Genomic DNA, 20,000 nt, shown 5'->3' with positions numbered 1-20,000 from the left:
ATGCTAGGGTCCCCCCTAGTTGCAAATGAGCCCTGAATGACCTCCAGTGGTTCTGGCTGTCCAACTCCTTTAGCTTTACTACATACTGCCATGCTAGGGTCCCCCCTAGTTGCAAATGAGCCCTGAATGACCTCCAGTGGTTCTGGCTGTCCAACTCCTTTAACTTTTACTTAATGCTGCAACTGAAAGGGTTCCCCCCTAGTTGCAGATGAGGACTGAATGTTCTCCTAGGCCCCAGTGTCGGGCCATATAGGCCAAAGACACTCCAAAATCAAACCAATGTTCTCTAGTCTTGGGTAATGACATAGCCTCTGTACCATGTTCTTCCGCGGTCTTGGATCAGAGTTCTCTTGCTTGAGAGTACACTTGGTCACGCTGTTCTATATTATTTCTCTTCCTTTTGTGTTGTTTTGAAGTTTTTATAGTTTATATATAAAATATTTCATTTAATGTTGTTACTGTTCTTAAAATATTTTATTTTGATTATTTATTACTTCTCTTGTAGCTTATTTATTTCCTTATTTCCTTTCCTCAGTGGGCTATTTTCCCTGTTGGAGGCTTTAGGCTTAAAGCATCTTGCTTTCTCAACTAGGGTTGTAGCTTGGCTTTTAATAATAATAATAATAATAATAATAATAATAATAATAATAATAATGATAATAATATTTCCCTTCCTCACTGGGCTATTTTTCCCTGTTGGAGACCTTGAACTTAATGCATCTTGATTTTCCAACTAGGGTTGTAGCTTGGCTTTTAATAATAATAATAGTAATAATAATAATAATAATCATATTTCCTTTCCTCACTGGGCTATTTTTCCCTGTTGGAGGCCCTGGGATTATAGCATCTTGCTTTCCTAACTAGGGTTGTAGCTTGGCTTTTAATAATAATAATAATAATAATAATAATAATATTTCCTTCCCCCACTGGGCTATTTTTCCCTGTTGGAGGCCTTGAGCTTATAGCATCTTGCTTTTCCAACTATGGTTGTAGCATGGCTTATAATAATAATAATAATAATAATAATAATAATAATGATAATAATATTTCCCTTCCTCACTTGGCTATTTTTCCCTGTTGGAGGCCTTGAGCTTAATGCATCTTGCTTTTCCAACTAGGTTTGTAGCTTGGCTTTTAATGATAATAATAATAATAATAATAATAATAACAATAATAATAATAATAATAATAATAATAATAATAATAATAATAATAATAATAATCTAATCCAATCCAAACTATGTTCCAGGAGTGTACTGGAAGATAATGAGACCCTACATACAGCTGTTTCGATGGACTCTGAAGCGAGCCATGACTTTGACTTTCTTTGTGATAGGAGCCTCAGTCTTCTCAATCCTCTTGGTGACTCTTTACCATGGAAGGTACGAAAGTTATTTATTCACATAAAGTTAATAGGTTTCTCTCATCACGTTCATGTTTAAATAACACAACCCTCAATCGATATTAACTTTGAACCCTTGTCTGTTATTAACTTTGAACTTTTAGCCCTTAATCATTATATAACTTTGGAATTGTATTAACGGATTCGCTGCTGATGATTTCCACTTGCCTAACTTTGGAAATGTATTAACGGAGTCGCTGCGGACGATTTCCACTTGCCTAACTTTGGAAATGTATTAATGGAGTCGCTGCGGACGATTTCCACTTGCCAAATCAAATTGAACCACTACGGATTAGTTCTTGAAGGCAACTTAGGTCTATAAATGAGATATGTGAAAGAAGGCTGGCCTTGTAAATTCTCTTGAAATACTTGACATGGGAATTTTGGAATCAATAGAAGCATCCCATTATAGTTTTTTTTTTTAAATTCATAAACCATACAATGTGTTTCTCAGACATGACTAATCTACTCCTCGTTAGTGTAGAATCTTGGGAAGTAGTGAAAAATATAGGGGTGTTCCACAGAGGATAATTATTCGAAGATATTATGTTTGCGAAATTATGACTACAACCTTTTAAACTATAAGAAAAGGGACTTCTAATGAAACCATATCAAGTCACAAGTTTGGTGACATTTTTATCTTGGCCATAATCATGATCTTTATTATATATATGGCTGCTATCTTCACAAAGACATATAGTTAGAGGGAAAAGGCCATAGCTATTTCCCTTAATTAGAACTATAGAAATGTTCATTTTAACATTCCATATGCTAAATAACTATTGAAGAGGATTTGGTCAAGGATCAGTCAGAGATATGTATTGCTTCAGGAATGTTTTCCCTAGTTCTTTTTTTTTATTCATTTGCTTTAAATACTGCCCATTTCTTTCGTCCCCTTTCATTTTTTTTTATTTGGACTAAGGTAGTACACCTAGGATACTTCTTCCATTATATAATCTGATCTAAGAAAAACTACTGATCGGACGAATGTACTGCTTTCAAATTTCAGCACTCTCATGTGAGGTATTCCCATCTTAGAGTTCAATAAGTCTACTGGCCTTTGGTATGATTTACCTTACTGGTGAAATTCTCTTTAGTCATCATAATTAACATTTTACAGGTTGCTTCAATGGCACGGGGCCTTCTTCGGGTATGGCAACTTTGCAGCGATTACAGAAGTTTTCCAGAATGGTGGCAGTACTAGCAAATCAAGTAAAATAAGACAGCTCAATATAGCTGATGATGCTCTGGAATTTGTGATCGGATCAAGTTCAAGTCCCAATACAAAAGCTTCCCTCAGTGCCAAGGATTGGAAATTAATGATTGATGCTTCCCCAGAACTCTCAGATCTAGATGTAGCCGCTAGAGTTCAGGAAAGGGCACCAAATTTGCCAGTTTTATTTTGGCAAAAGGTCAGGGGTAAGAATTTAGCCATGAATCGAACATGTGCTAAATTTCCATCTCTTTTTAATCTTAATTACTATAATACCTATTGGCAAACGCTTGAGACGAGTGAAGGGACTTTCCATCTGTATGGAGCGTATTTTGACAACAGATCACTATCTGAAAATAAACCTTCAGTTCATATACTAAGTCAGATAGATAGGATTAATGTAAACATTAGTCTTTATTGCCAGTTTTGGTTTGATGGGCACCAAAAGCCAATTTTTTCTAATGTGTATAAATATAACCTTGCCTGGAAAAAGGAAATGGGAATGTACAAGAATGGTATCTTGCAACCTTACCTCTTTTCCTGCCACGTGCCTGGTGATTACGGCCAAAGTGTTCCGCAAGCTGTTTCTCTGGTTGAGAAGCCGTGTGATATGGCCAAGGTAAATTTAAGGGTATTCAACAACCTTCCAGAATCTGGCAGTAAAGAAGACTTCGCTGTATGCGTCAAAGGTCTTACCATACCTTTCTCTGATCAGAGTGCTCGATTAGTTGAGTGGTTGGAACTACTTTTCATTCTAGGAGCCAATAAAGTCTTTCTATATGAATTTGAAGTTCATCCGAATGTTTCAAAAGTTCTGAGTTATTATAAGAAACTTGGCAAAGTTGAAGTTACGAAGTTAATATTAGCAGCAAAGCAACCAAGTGTATTTGGCATCGTGGGCAAGTATTTAAAGCATATCAATTTTCGAAAGAGTCACCAAGAAATGATTCCTTATAATGACTGTTTTTTGAAAAATATCAACAAATATAAGTTTATCAGTGCCCTTGACATTGACGAGGTAATTTTTCCAAAGAAATTTGCAACCTGGAAAGAATTAATGGATTACCTAGTCCCACAGGCTTTAGGTAGTGGGGTGTATCCCTCCAACTATGTTCCAAGGCACGTTTACTTTTTTGATGATGTAAGCCAACAACGCAATCGTACAGCGAATGCTCCGTACTTTATGCACATGCTACGAAATATTAGACGGTCTATTAAATATAACAAACCAACCCATTACGTGAAATGTTTTCATGACACAGAAAGGGTTCTAACGATTCATAATCATTTTCCAATCACGTGTATTGGAGGAAAGTGTGAGTCATTTTATATAGACACAGACACTGCTCAGTTACACCATTACCGTTCAGAGTGCGTTAGAGGTCTCAGAAAAGTGTGTGATAAAGAATATAAGAATCAGACGGTTATGGACCCGTCAATTTTAAGGTATCAAAATCGACTAATAGCCAGAGTTAATGACACATTGGTTAGATTAGGGTTTCTCAAATAACAAGCATTCCATTTTTATAAGATTAGATGAAATGAAGGTTTTATGTGTAGAACCAGGAAGTCTGTACAGTGATATATGGTTGATCTTTTGGAATTCAAAATAAATCTTTATATACCGTTAGTCTAGAATTTTGTTGGCATTCATCATCTTGCCTTTGGTCTAAATCATTTAATTGGGCAATCTCCTGTGCCACATTATTCCACATTTACACCTGAAGCTGATCAGTCCCATGTAACGAATCTGTTCAAATGCTGACCTGTGTCATGCCATCTGTACCGTGGCCTTCCACATTTATAGGTTTAAGTTCCATTGTATGAAGATAATCTCAAGACTCTATGTATCCTTGGTTACTAATTAGCTATACTTTTCATTCTTCAATTCAAGAGTAAATTAGGATGAGTTATTTTGTATTCAAATCTAATTTTAAGTTTATTTGCTCCATTGTTCTTCTTAATTACTTAAAATTGCATATATTTTATAAAAACCTAATGAGTGTTTTAAGACTAGAATCATGTGAAAGTATGCTGGCCATAACTTGTCATTTTGGAATGATTAAATGGAAGTGTCTTAGTATTTAAGAGACTAGTCTCATTATATTTTAATGTAAATAGAGTGGTTGATTCATTCAGGAAGTTTCAATTGATATCATTCAAGTGATGTACTCTATCACATGTAATGTCTTTCAAGATTCATTCAGGAAGTTTCAATTGATATCATTCAAGTGACATACTCTTATCACATGTAATGTCTTTCAAGATTCATTCAGGAAGTTTCAATTATTCAAGTTATGTGTCCTAAGAACATGTAATGTCTTTCAAGATTCATTCAGGAAGTTTCAATTATTCAAGTGACGTAGTGTCCTAAGAAAGGATTTTTACCTCTCATTCAAAGGGAATAAATATCAATCTTAGGTTGGCCTTTTCCGTATAAGAAGATCCTAATTTGTTTGTAAGATATAGAACTCTAAGAGATTTTGCTAGTTTATAAGTGAAAGCTTTAATATCTCAAATGTTTTCATCAGATGCTCCTTCAGGAGAAAATCTAAACTCATGCTTGTTTGTCTAACATCTCTTCATGAATATAAAGAAGTTGAGGCGTCTAAAGCCCTGTCCGCACGATCGAGCATGCCCGACGGGCAAACAGTGATACCAGAACACAATAGTTGGTAAGAATGAGGGTTAATGACGTCAGAAGCGGGAAAACTACAGACAGGGATGGATCTGGCATCATACAGTGCTGCCAGATCCCTGCCTTTAGTTTTCCCGCTTCTGACGTCATCAACCCTCATTTTCATTAACTATTATGGCCTGGTATCACTGTTTGCCCGTCGGGCAAGCTTGATCGTGTGGACAGGGCCTTAGTAACAATTTCTGACTTTTAATAGATCCATCACTGTAATTAGAGTTACTTTAGACCAGCACTGGGTGCTAAAAGTCAGGTGACTAATATTAAAGTGGAAAATGCTCTCGTTTGCCAACTGTGGTTTGACAAAAAGTCTTCATTTGCTTCAGCTTTTGAACATGGAACATTGGTTCAATGCTATCTTTAGTATATTATTGCGTCCAAATGTTTCTAAGGTCGGTAACAAAGTTCTCATTTTATCCTTCACCTAATGCACATGAAGGTTACAGACAAGTCGTCTTTAATACAATGAGAGACCAAACACTCTAGCATCTGACTTTAACATGTCATGGTGAATTTGCTGATCAGGCCAACTAAATTGTCAATGAAGCTTTCAAAAACATATAGAATAATGTAAGACGGATAGATCTCTGAAAGATTTTATTGTTTATGGTACTTTTATGATTAATCTTTAACAAAAAATGTCCTATTCTTTTTAGATAAAACATAATTTGTCTTTTCCAAAATTTAAGATTTTGCAAATGGTATGTATTCACCCCTGTCTGTTTATTTATTTATATGTTTCTTTGTGAGCAACTTTACACGAAAACTATTGTACCGATTATGACCAAACATGGTAATCTAGTTGGGTATAACCCAAGAATGAATCTGTATCATTTTGGGTAAAGTACATCAAAATACAAGTACGCAGCAGTACTTTGAAAATTATCGCAATGGTAAGGAATGGAAAATATTTTGTTAATTATTTTTTGTTTGTGAACAATATTTATGCAAAAACTACAGAACCAACTTCAACAAAACTCGGTGGACAAGTGGGATATGACGCAAGAACGATTCCATAAGATTTTGAAGAAAATGCACCGAAGTACAAGCATGCAGTGGATTTAAGAGCAACATGAGACTACTTGGCTTGGCGAAGGCATGCTCTCCAGACTACCCCTTCTTTTTAAATAATTTTCAATCTTCCGGGCCACCTATACCATGTTGCTATCTTGAAAGCGATCAAACTAAAGTTTCCCACCATCAGCAATCTACAGTGGCCAGCATGGTTATGAAAATACCAAACCATAGATATGACTAAGGACATGTTTGAGGCCTTTGGCCTGCAGTAGACTAGAAACAACTGTATTTGTGGTTGCATATATATATATATATATATATATATATATATATATATATATATATGTGTGTGTGTGTGTGTGTGTGTATATATATGTAATTTATAGTAATATATATATATATATATATATATATATATATATATATATATATATATATGTATATATGCACTACTCAAAAAAATTGTAGTGCCTTATTAAATATTTGCTCTACAGAGTAAATACTGAAAGCTGGAATATATTGTTTCTACCTTTGGAATCCTTGTTTTCTTTATAATTCCAAGTATTTTCAGTTTCCTCATCTATGTTAATATCTAGGAATCCGTTTAGTTTAGGGACCCTTCACTGATATCTAGCTTTATGCTGCAGTCCGCACAGTTTACTCTAAGACTGACTGCCGCAATGAGTTTCTTCATCTTCCTATTGATGTTTCGCCCTACCATGCTTTTGGAATGTTCTAGGCGGTACTTAAAGGAACCAGAGGTAGCAAGGGCCGTCCAGATGTTGGAAAAGGGTATTTCACAAGGGAATGTAGCCAGTTGGCATGGCATGTCTAGAAGTATTGTTGCTAGGCTTTAGTTGAGACGGGAAGGTACGGTTTTCTTCCGGGACAGGGCCATATATGATGTACATCCTCTCATCAGGGCAAATATGTTTATGCTAGTTCTACGATACAGTCGGTCGGCTGTTAGAAGCATGCAAAATGGTATTCCATCAGACTACTCCAAGGCATATTAGTGATCAGGAAGTAAGGGTAAGGTTGCATAAAGAGGGTATAAGGAGCAGACATTCTGCAAGATATCCAGAACTCATCCCAACACTAAACAACCTGTCAGGCATTTGCACATGATCACTAGGTTGGGGAGTTGCATCACTGGCAGTCTGTTCTCTTTACTGATGAAAGTATATAACCATGTATCTACTTGTTACCAATATGTTGGAGTGTGGAATCACCAGTATGAATGATATGCTGCATGCAACATTGTCCCGTATGTCATGTATGGTGGAGCAGCCGTTTTGGTTTACAGTGGAATCTACTTTAACGGATGCGCAGACTTACATGTGTTTGATGGATGATCCTTGAAAGCCATAAGATATCGTGATGAGAATCTAGAACTCACTGTGAGACCATTTGCTGAGGCAATAGGTGATAGCTTATGCTGGTGCACAATAATTTCTGTTCTCGCACTCCAAGAGTTGTACAAGACTATTTGAATCTCAAGGAATCGAAGTTATGGTGTGGCCATCTCAGTTACCAGACCTCAATCCAATGGAATATGTTTGGGATTTAGTGTGCAGCAGGGCTTCTGACAGCCCATATCCTCTACAATATGTCCAGGAGCTTGCACAGCCCTCGCCAAGGAATGGAACACCCTTGCCCCAGGACATGATCCATCAGCTGACCTCAGTAATGGCGTTACTACATAACACTACCAATAACTTCCCCACGGATAATCATGAAAATGTTTAGTTCCATAATTGTAGGATTACTGTTGAAATAGTATATCATTTTGCTTTAGACCGGTGACATATCATGTGGTACACTAAGTGCATAGGCTTGACATTCAGCTGAATTTTAAGAGTAATTTTCCACCTTTCTCTATCCGGTATTGCAGTAAAAGTAAGAAGATTTCAGTTAGGCACAGGGTAATAAGGTAAGACAGGGGAAGCAGATCCACTTTTGCAAAGTAATGGGACAAGCTTTGCCCAGTTCATAGTGAAACATGGCCACATCGCTTTATAGTTGCAGCTCGTATTCATTTGATTTCCATTTGTATTTGTGTAGAGAGAGGTCGACTGAAGCCAGGGAACAATCATTGAGAGTACAGTATACTGTACTTACAGCAAACATCTATGCAAATATTTTCATGCACTTGGCTCTCAGAATCCTCAGATGAATTATCTTCGGGATATACTTTTGGGTCCTGGATCACCTATTTAATCTATATCTATTTGAAAAGTTTAAGTCCTTTCTTGGCTTAGAGGCCATCCCACAATGTGTCACAAAACTCATTGATAACGTTTTGAGACCGATTGTTAACAGACAGTTAGTTAAATAAGCAAGATGCAATTAAGAAGTAATTAAGACAAGGTGAGTGGCTTATGCAGACTGTTAATCTAGTTATAAAATTGATTGCAATGAGATATGTGCATCATAAAAGTTGTAATACTATTTAAACTTTGTCTTGTTTTATATTTTCTACTAATATTGTTTCAACTTTTACCTTCTGTATACAGTATAATGGACATTGTGTAAATTGCACTGTCACATGAAAAATATATTGATTTTAAGGTGGAAAAACTTTGCTACACCATGAATATATCTTTTTCCAGGTGAAAAAGTTCCTGCCATTAATAGAGAAAACAAGCTTCAAGCTTCATCCTTTTTTTCACTACTGACTGGAATCTTTGATTGAGCGTCGATGTAACAGGGGTGTCCTTATAACTACAAAATTTAAAGAATATTTTAAAGTAGTACATCAGGCCATATTTTTCAAGAGGCAATATCTATCAAGGTAAGGATTATAAATGGTTAATACAGAATTTTATTTTACTGACTATAGATGTTTTTGCTGTTTTTGGATGCTGTCTGAGCAAAGTTCTTGCAGTAATTTTAATCTTTAGGAAACTTAAACAGGCAATAATTTTGATCATCTGGAAGTGTTTTAGACATTATTGATGCTGTCTGGTAAAAGATCTGGCAGTAGTTTTAGTCTTCTGTAACCGTTTTTAATGTTATAGTATTGGTGAGGTATTATAAAGGCAAAGCTATACTTTAAAGTAGGTTTGTCTTCTCCATAAAGCATCTGAAGTATTAACCCTCTTCCAAAATAATCATATCATGATCTGACGAGACTTACTGAACCTTAAAGGAACTGAATCCTTGAGCACTATACAAATTTTTTTTGATGAGGCGCATTTGCACCAACTCGCAGCGGTGCCCATTTTAGCTCGGAAAAGTTTTCGGCTATCTGATTGGTTAGAATTATCTTCTCTAACCAATCAGCGAGCAGGAAACTTTTCCAAGCTAAAAGGGCACCGCTGCGAGTCAGTGCAAATCTGTCTCACTAAAAAGAATTGACTATAGTGGACGCATTTTACGTATGGTAATATATACTCATTTTCTATGTAGGGAGCAATATATTTATACCCTAAGTCAGGATATCTTGCAATGTCCAAGTACTACCAGGGGTTATCGGTGCTATGGCAATCCCTGGTAAATGGACTGACCTAACGTATGTACTTGCCATTGAGCAAATGAGAGAGATTTATTTGCCATTTAGGCAGTATTTCCTCACACAAGGGGTTCACATCCCCTGATTCAGAATACAATACATCCAGTCTTGAACTATAGGTACTCCTTAGGTTAAATAGATAACTTGATACAGTTTTGAAAGCTGTTGTATAAATGAATGAAAAATATATCTTTTAAATATAATTGTCAAAAACTTGGCTAGACATTGAATCATTGGATTTTTTTATTTTATTAGAGTTAAACAATGGTTGATTTTCAGCTAGTATTTTATAATAATTGTTTTTTAAATACTGTACTACTTTGTGACAAGTAGCTACAGTCAACCGTAGAGGATCTCCTTGTCCCTTTTTCCCCTTTTTTAGTTTCTGTATATTTTTGGTATATGGAAAGAACTGGCAACAATCTGTAGATCTTTAATTCTGTCATGAATTATATGAACAACTTATGAAAGAAGAAATAAATGAGTTAAATAATTCTAGCGACGTAGGTCCCTGATTTCTACCAAACGACGCATTTATTCGGGGGATTCATCGGCGCTGTGGATGAACAGTTCCAGACTGTCGAGAACTCCTCCATATTGCTCATTGGAACTAGAACTCTGTATTTTCCAGGCGAATGGGGATCAGTAAGAATTTGGTTCAGAAGTCCCTGTTTCGTGATGGTGCTGCACCAGATGTTAGCGTTCGAGAGGAAGAACAGCTGGGATGGAGTGAAGTGGTCGATGCCAGGCAAACGTGGTTCTTCTCCAGCTCTTTCCACATATTTCTGGTAAGCAAAGAAAGCTTCTCGGAGACCCCCATTGTCTGCAATGTTTTCTCCCTGAAAAAAATGAATTATTTAGTTTTAAACGGATAGTTCATTGATTTTGTGTCAATTTAGCATCAGGCCAGCAACAAGGCTCAACTGTATATATATATATATATATATATATATATATATATATATATATATATATATATATAATTGAAAAGGCACATTAAAGAAACAAGAAATCAAATAAATTATAACTATATTTCGAATTACACTTTATCCGTCACCCATTTTTTCAAGATGAGGGCCAATGTGTATTTATCAAAATATAGTGATTCATTTGATTGTCTTTGTTTCTTTCATGGGTTTATTCCAGGAACTTACTCAGTTCTTTAAATCATAGTTTGAAGATAGATATATATATTATATATATATATATATATATATATATATATATATATATATATATATATATATATATATATATATATAATGTATGTATGGATATACCGTAATTTTCTAACCATAACATGTCCTATCCTTGGAGCGGTTGCCACACTTCTGGTTTTCAGAAGGTACTTGTAAAAGGAGGTTACTAACCCCATGAGTGTTCCAGTGCTTATGTGCCTATATGCTCTGACATTTCTTGACATTCACACAACCAAGTACTGACCAGGCTCAGTCCTGCTTAATTACACTAATGGGGTTATCAGCAAAATATCTTACTTGCTATAGTACTATCATTTATCATCAGAAGGATCAAGTGAAAATTAAGTGATTTTCTTCTATTTTGCATCCATGTAAGATGCAGCTGTTTAGTAAGTGTTTTGGGTTTTAATTTAATAGAAATATTAGTGCTCTTATTAACCTTTGGGATCCCAGAAAAACTTTTGTGTTTTGTTAAAGTACTTCATACACACCTGTGTATTCACTCCATTAAGTGTAGCGTTTGGTAGTAAGTCGGCCACTTCTGGGACACTGATGTTTCCGTATTGATTGATAATGCACTGGGCCTTCTCCTTGAATGCATCTGAGGTTGCGTTGCTCCACCAAGGTATCGTGTTACCATCCTTGTCATACTGTCGTCCCTCGTCGTCAAATCCGTGAGTAATCTCATGACCTATGACCTAGTTATTGGGTAATTAGAACCCTATTATTAGAAATATTCAAGTATATTCAAAATTAGGTTATTGACCATGATTATAAAAAGGACCTGTGACCTTAAAAATGTGGCTCAGTGGTTGTTGAAAGTACCTGACAGAAAAGGAATCACCAAAGATTGTTTCTGCAATCAAGAACTGGTAATCTAGATGACACTGATTATGGAAGTAAGGTTCTATGGAAATACTAATATTGCAAATCGACAAGCATAAGCTAGATAAAACTGCATTGAATGGAACAGAAAAAAACATTATAACCTATCAACTTTAATCATTAGATTAGTAGTCTTATGACTTGTGGGAAATAGCTGAAATGTTTTGATATAAACATATACAAAATCTATAATCTGATTGTGATTGCCAAAATATAACTTTAAATCATGATATCAATAAGATTTAATAATTCATTTTATAATCTTGGTACTTCTGAAGCTATAGATAGAACTCAAAGTGTAACAATTTTTGCAACTGAGCTGATCTTTGTATTTATGTCTATACAGCACCTAGATTAGTGAAAGATCATGACGCACGTTTTACAGAAACTTTAAAACCTAGTTTCTGCATGAAAAAGGTGCCACCATAACAAGTGTTTCCAAAGCTCTTGTAGGAGAAGGGCACTCCATAATCAAACCAATATTCTCTAGTCTTTGGTAGTGCCATGGCCTCTGTAATATGGACTTCCACTGTCTTGGGTTAGAGTTCTCTTGCTTGAGGGTACACTCGTGCACACTATTCTTTCTTATTTCTCTACCTCTTGTTTTGTTAAAGTTTCTATAGTTTATATAGGAAATGTTTATTTTGATGATGTTACTGTTCTAAAAATATTTTATTTTTCCTTGTTTCATTTCTTGACTGGCCTATTTTCCCTGTTGGAGCCCCTGGACTAGCATCTTGCTGGTCCAACTAGGGTGTTAGCTTAGCAAGTAATATTAATAATAATAAAAACACATTGTATGAAGGTATAGTTGAGCACTAACCTGACCAATACCACCGTAATTCAGAGCTTGCAGAGAGTTGGCACGATAGAAAGGGGGTTGAAGAATTCCGGCGGGGAACGTTATTGAGTTGAACTCTGGCTCGTAATAAGCATTCACAGTGGTAGGAGTCATTAGCCACTTGTCACGTTTGGTGGGTGCTCCAAAATCATCTAGTTCGTCGGTGCTGCCCCAATTTCTGAAGTTGAAGTTTTAAAAGACTACTTAATACATTGGCGAAGTTTTCAAAGCCCTTTTTTATTGTAATGCATTGTTTTTTTTTTCCATGGTCATTGTTCATGTTTTAAAAATTTTGTATTGAGAAGCAGTGTTACTTTTTAAGTCTGTAAATATATAGTTTTGCTTCAGTACTGTGAAGATAATTTCTTTATGCTTTATTCAACACTGAAAACAATGAGACATCAGATTGGCTAAGGTCCCGATACAAATTTAATGACATTGTATCATCAATGTTCCTGGTTTACAACTATTCTTAAATCAGTTTTGTAACATACAATAAGAGAAAAGATCATTAATAGTATTCTCACCTTAATTTTAAGATGTTGCTGAAGTGATTTTGCTTTTCAAGATCATCTAACCCACTGTAATAGGATTCTAGTGCAGATGCATTGTTATACCAGTCAGGATATGCTATAAACTTGCTTATGGCATCAGCCTTTTCAATAGCCTTTGGTTTTGTATCCTCATCCATCCATTCATTGATAGCTAAAAGATCTTTGAACGATGATCGTAAATCTTCCACCATTTCATTTGCCTCATCCTTAGCTTGTTGGGAGAAGTAAGCATCAACGTACTTAGTGCCAAGTGCCATTCCCATGTAGTCGTTAGCTGAAATTGCACACGTTTCTGACCTAGGCTTTTGTGCTGAAATGCCAGTGACTATCATTTCGTAGTTGAAAGATGCATCTCTCATCTCTTTGTTGGTTTCATCTCCAAGAGCTTGCACGTGTCTCCACATAAGGTAGTTTGCTACGGTTCTCGCGCTTGTTGCTTGTATCAAGTTAGTTAACTTTTGCATGTATTCGACTTCTTGTACAATAACTCTTTGGTTTGTTTCAATAGAAATACCAGCAGTAGAAAACATGGAGGATAGCATTTCCTGCCAGTTAATGAATCCACCTGTCAAAGTATTTAGCTCAGCAACTGTCATGTCATTGTACATACGTGCAGAATCTCTCCTTTCTTCATCTGGAGTTGTTATGTTGGCAAGTGCCATTTCAAACTCAAAGGTGGCTTTCACCTCCTCTTCTATTGCAGCAGGATCAACTGATGTACCTAAAGCAGTAGCTATGATTGTAGCTGTAGTTGCCATGTATTCCTTGTATGCAGTAATTCTTGCTTCATAGCTCTCGGGTGTTGTTAAAACTGAGCGAGGCATTCCCAGGGAAGATTGATCTATGTGTATAGCTGTGCTGTATGTATCTTTTTCGTCTGCAAACACCCACACCTTGATTAAATAATCTTGACCCAGTAATTTTCTTGCATCGGCAACTGTAACTTGCCAGTCAAAGGATGTTTCGACCCAGCTCTGTAAGGTCATCGGCCATCCTCCATATTGTTCCAGAAAGTCTGTCAGTGGAGTTACACCAACAGATTCAAGTATGTCTTCGTCCATACAAGCAGCATACATTGCCTTTGCTTGGTTAATTGATTTAGGATCATCTACAATCACAGGAGATGTTAATATGTCACTCAAAGCATTAGTCAATTCTAGATCCAACAGATCAAATTGACTCCAGCGAGAAGAGGCCTCTGGAACGGGATGTTTTTCCATCCACGCCCCACAAGCAAATTGGAAGAAATTATCACAAGGTTCGATTGATTTATCCATCGCTTCAATAATAGCGGCAGCAGCAAGAATGCATTCCTCGGTGTTGCAGATATCGTACTTGGCACCAGACGGGTCATAACCTTTGGTTACAGGCAGTCTTGTTGACTTCTTTTTCTGAATACCTTGTCTCTCATCTTTGGCTGGCTTATTTTGTCCATCATTTTGTTCGTGTTTTGCTGGAGTTGTAATACCAGCTTTTTGTGCTGCTGCTGGGTGGGGCAGTTCGGGAAAGTTAATCTTAAGCCTGGGAAGGAGAAACACAATAAAATGATAAATTTTTGTCACTTAATACTTATCAATATCTTAATTTATAATGATGAAACTTTAACATTGTGAATATGATTATGATAATTTCTTTTGATTAAGATGTTTTTAGGATTTATTCTGTAGTCTTGAGTCAAAAGTTTCTTCATTATTTTTGTAGATTACTGTACTGTTTATTGTTTGAGATTTCTTTATAGCACATTAAATTTGAAGTATACGTAATGAAAGTTTAATATCTAGAAGAGCAGTATTATTTTCTACTGTAATCCATTATTGATTGTTTTACTTCAGATATATTATCTAGCTATTGTGGAATAGTTCTAAACAAAAAGCTTTGAATTTGAGATATTTTATCAAGGTTCTTAATGGTAAATTCAGTCTATGGCAGCTTATTGTGACGTCATTTGAAAGGTTTTGAAGTAGGAAATAATTTTTTTTTTATTTATGATTTTATCTTTATGCAGGGATAGACACCTACAGCTACATGTACAACTAAAACTACATGTACACCTACAACTATACATACACATACAGCTATACGTACACATACACATACAGCTATACGTACACATATACCTACACCTATTTGTTCACTTACAACTACATATACATATTCATGTGAATGTATACATACACATAAATAAGTACGGCTGAGAACAGTATATTTTTACTGAGAAAATTTCCGATTAAAATTACGGTTTTTTAACAGTGATAAGATTATACAATTTTAACTGAAGTAAAAACTGTATTTACAGTTTAATTAAATTTCTGGTGTACTAAGTCATCTTATTGAGTTTATATACAGCGTGTTAATTGCTTAAGGAATTAGCCTATGTATTTAGCACTTACTGAGATGGTGATGGTGCAGTGGTTGACTGACTGGAAGCCACAACCCCTGCTAAGGCAGCATAGGCAAGTAATAGGTTAGTTTAGGTTAGGTTAGGTTAGATTAAGTTAGGTTAGGTTATTAGCCTATGAATTTAGCACTTACTCAGACGGTATTGGTGCAGTGGTTGACTGACTGGAAGCCACGACCCCTGCTAAGCACCACAGGCTAGTAATAGGTTAGGTTAGATTGGGTTAGATTAAGTTAGGTTAGGTAATTAGCCTATGCATTTAGCACTTACACAGACAGTGTTGGTGCAGTAGGTGACTGGCTGGAAGCCACGACTCCCACTAAGGCAGCACAGGCAAGTAAAAGGTTAGTCAAGGTTAGGTTAGGTCAAGTTAGGTTAGGTTAGCGTAGCCAATGTATTTAGCACTTACTCAGACGGTGTTGGTGCAGTGGTCGATTGGCTGGAAGCCACGACTCCCACTAAGGCAGCACAGGCAAGTAAAGCAACACCCGAAACCATCAGAAGAATCTTTTCCAGCCTGGACCTTCGGCTACAGAACTTAAGTGTTGATGAGCCCCTTGCTGGCTCCACAGCTAGGTTCTCCACGCTAGATGCCATGACGGAAACCTATTTAGATAACATAAAATTCAGATTTTATAGGAGTTTTGATGATATGAAAACTTAACTCTTGATTGAAATTCATTGACATGCTCAAACAAATATCCTTCCAGTTGTTGATGAGTTTGTAGGTGGTGATATGCTATTTTATATGTTAATAGAAAAACCAGCTCATACAATAACTAAACTAGAATTATTATTGTACTGTAATTGTTCATCAGCTACTTTCCCCTTGGTAAGGGTGGAAGGGACTATTTAGCTATGCCAAGCAGCTTTCTAGGAGGACACAACAAAATCAAACCATTGTTCTCTAGTCTTGGGTAGTGCCATAGCCTCTGTACTATGGCCTTCCACTGTCTTGGGTTAGAGTTCTCTTGCTTGAGGGTACACTCGGGAATACTATTCTATATTTTTTTTATTCCTCTTGTTATTTTAAAGTTTTTATCCACTTGTTATTTTGAAGTTTTTATAGTTTATCTATGAAAGATTTGTTTAATGTTATTATTGTTCTTAAACTTCTCGTAGTTTATTTCGTTATTTTCTTTCCTCACTGAGCTAATTTTCCCTGTTGGAGCACTTGGCCTTATAGCATCCTGCTTTTCCAACTATGGTTATAGCTTAGCAAATAATAATAATAATAATAATAATAATAATAATAATAATAATAATAATAATAATAATAATAATAACAGGTGTGAGAAATCTATAAATTTAGAGATAATTGTTAATATTACAACTGAATGTGTATATACATTGTGTGTGCTGTAATATGTGGGTTCCATGTCTTGCAGTTACAAATGCATCCATTTTCCCTGTTGGAGCCTTTGGGCTTATAGTATCCTGCTTTTCCAACTAGGGTTTTAGCTTAGCAAATAATAATAATAATAATAATAATAATAATGATAATAATAATAATAATGATAGGTATGAGAAATCTATAAATTTAGAGATATTTGTTAATATTACAAAAGTGTACATAAATTGTGTGTACTATAATATGTGGGTCAAAACTTCTACCAGTTTTATTCCAGCTGTGACCAAGTTGTGGAATGATCTTCTTAATCTAGTAGTTGAATCGGTAGAACTTCAAAAGTTCAACCTTGCAGTAAATGTTTTTATGTTGAACAGGCTGACATCAGTCTCTTTTATGGTTTATATATTAAAGAACTGTTTTAATATTGTGACTGCTCTAAGAATATTTCAATTCAGTTGTTCGTTTCTTATAGTATATTTATTTCCGTATTGACTTTCCACAATGGGCTATTTTTCTTGTTGAAGCCTTTGGGCTTATAGCATCTGCTTTTCCAGGTAGGGTTGTTACTTAGCTAGTAATAGTAATATACAATGCTTTTCCAGCTAGGGTTGTAACGTAGGTAGTACTAATGATAGGCTATAGACTCCTAAGTCTTTTTCCAAGAAATTGTTCGGACTTTTCGTTTACAATATTTAGAATAGATAACTTGATAAGAAGTTTGATAAACCACAAGTGTTTGCTGACGCCCTTTTATCTTGATAATCACTAATCATGATTCAATTTCGTTTTCTTCGAAACAGCCGGCTGTTAATGCTCTTTTTATCGTTGCTCTTAGAGCTAAAATGTGGTGGGCGGGCGGTACCGTCCTCGCCTGGTGATTGCCAGACTGGGGTTCGAGTCCCGCTCAGACTCGTTTGTTCCTTTTGTCGCTGCAACCTCACCATCCTTGTGAGCTAAGGATGGGGGCTATAGGAGAGCCTATAGGTCTATCTGCTGAGTCATCAGCAGCCATTATGTGGTCAGTCTCTAGGGCATTGTCCTGCTTGATAGGACAAGGTCACTGTCCTTTGCCTCTGCCATTCATGAGCAACCTTTAAACCATTACACACACTGTGATATTGTGGTAACGTCCTCGCCTGGTGATTGTCAGACTGGGGTTCGAGTCCCGCTCAGACTCGTTTGTTCCTTTGGTCGCTGCGACCTCACCACCCTTGTGAGCTAAGGATGGGGGGGGGGGTTGGACGAGATTATATGTCAATATGCTGAGTCATTAGCAGCCATTGCCAGGCCCTCCTTGGTCCTAGTTTGGCTGGAGAATGAGCTTTGGCGCTCATCATATGTATATATGGTCAGTCTCTAGGGCATTGTCCTGCTTGATAGGGCAATGTCGCTGTCCCTTGCCTCTGCCATTCATGAGCGACCTTTAAACCATTACACACCCTGCGATATTATTGTTTGCAATACTTAAAACCTGATATTTTTTATGTTGTTACTGTTTTGAAAATATTTTATTCATTGTTAATTATTTCTCATATCGTTTATTTATTTCCTTATTCCCTTTCCTCGCTGGGCTATTTTTCCTTGTTGGAGCCCTTGGGTTTATAGCATATTGCTTTTCCAACTAGCCTTGTAGCGTAGCTAATAATAATAATAATAATAATAATAATAATAATAATAATAATAGTAATAATAATAATTGATCTTGTACTTGTCCTTTCCTTATTTGTATGTATGTATGTATGTATGTATCTATCTATCTATATATATATATATATATATATATATATATATATATATATATATGTGTGTGTGTGTGTGTGTGTACATATATATATATATATATATATATATATATATATATATATATATATATATATATATATGTGTGTGTGTGTGTGTGTGTGTGTACATATATATATATATATATATATATATATATATATATATATATATATATATATATATATATATATATATCCCCAGTATTATTATGTTTGCCTAGCACTTGTATTGCGGCAGATTGATCCCAGCTGTTTACTGGGGAGACCACTACTGTGGTTGGGCCCCATAGGGGGCTGTTGGTCAGTATATATATATATATATATATATATATATATATATATATATATATATATATATATATATATATATATATATATATATATATATATATACAGTACATCTACAATATATATTTACAATTATATAACACATGGAAAAACAAAATATCTAAAACAGAATTATGAGAATTTTTTAACACTTGAAAGATAATATATGCTTATGAGTATATGAGTGTTAGGACTTTGAACCTGGTAGTGATTTGTCACCTTTAACAATTTCATCTGCCTGACCCTGCATTATATATATATATATATATATACATATATATATATATATATATATATATATATATATATATATATATATATATATATGTGTGTGTGTGTATATATATATATATATATATATATATATATATATATATATATATATATATATATATTTATATATATACATATATATATGTACTGTATATGTATATATACATATATATATATATATATATATATATATATATATATATATATATATATATATATATATACATACATATATATTGATTTATAAATATGAAATATAAGTGTGCCTTGGGTCATTTTTGGACAAACATTTAATTTCTATGTATGGATATGTATGCATATATATAAACATTTAATATATGTGTATATATATATATATATATATATATATATATATATATATATATATATATATATATATATATATGTATGTGTGTGTGTGTGGTTGTGTGCGTGTATATATATATATATATATATATATATATATATATATATATATATATATATATATACTCAATATTATTTGTGTAGAATAAGTCATGAGTTATTTTGGAAGTAAAAGTTGAAACGG

General features: G+C 35.0%; 2 protein-coding genes across 2 annotated transcripts in view; one reads left to right on the top strand and one right to left on the bottom strand.

Moving 5' to 3' along the window:
- The window catches only part of LOC137635894 (uncharacterized), an 11,972-nt gene extending 6,636 nt beyond the window's left edge, over positions 1-5,336 (top strand). Inside the window, exons 2-3 of the mRNA XM_068368329.1 lie at positions 1,250-1,382; positions 2,523-5,336. Coding sequence (XP_068224430.1) covers positions 1,267-1,382; positions 2,523-4,125 — 1,719 coding nt within the window. The 5' untranslated portion in view covers positions 1,250-1,266 and the 3' untranslated portion in view covers positions 4,126-5,336. The remainder of the gene's footprint in view (positions 1-1,249; positions 1,383-2,522) is intronic.
- A 4,922-nt stretch (positions 5,337-10,258) lies between these two features.
- LOC137635895 (neprilysin-1-like) overlaps positions 10,259-20,000 on the bottom strand; it is a 14,488-nt gene continuing 4,746 nt past the window's right edge. The window contains exons 2-6 of the mRNA XM_068368330.1: positions 16,128-16,324; positions 13,294-14,841; positions 12,749-12,944; positions 11,532-11,738; positions 10,259-10,680 (exon numbers count right to left, since the gene is read on the bottom strand). Coding sequence (XP_068224431.1) covers positions 10,360-10,680; positions 11,532-11,738; positions 12,749-12,944; positions 13,294-14,841; positions 16,128-16,324 — 2,469 coding nt within the window. The 3' untranslated portion in view covers positions 10,259-10,359. The remainder of the gene's footprint in view (positions 10,681-11,531; positions 11,739-12,748; positions 12,945-13,293; positions 14,842-16,127; positions 16,325-20,000) is intronic.

Source organism: Palaemon carinicauda, unplaced genomic scaffold, assembly GCF_036898095.1.
Source record: "Palaemon carinicauda isolate YSFRI2023 unplaced genomic scaffold, ASM3689809v2 scaffold193, whole genome shotgun sequence".
NCBI lineage: Eukaryota > Metazoa > Arthropoda > Malacostraca > Decapoda > Palaemonidae > Palaemon > Palaemon carinicauda.
The sequence above is the reverse complement of the archived record's forward strand: the minus strand, read 5'-3'. Positions and strand labels throughout refer to the sequence as shown.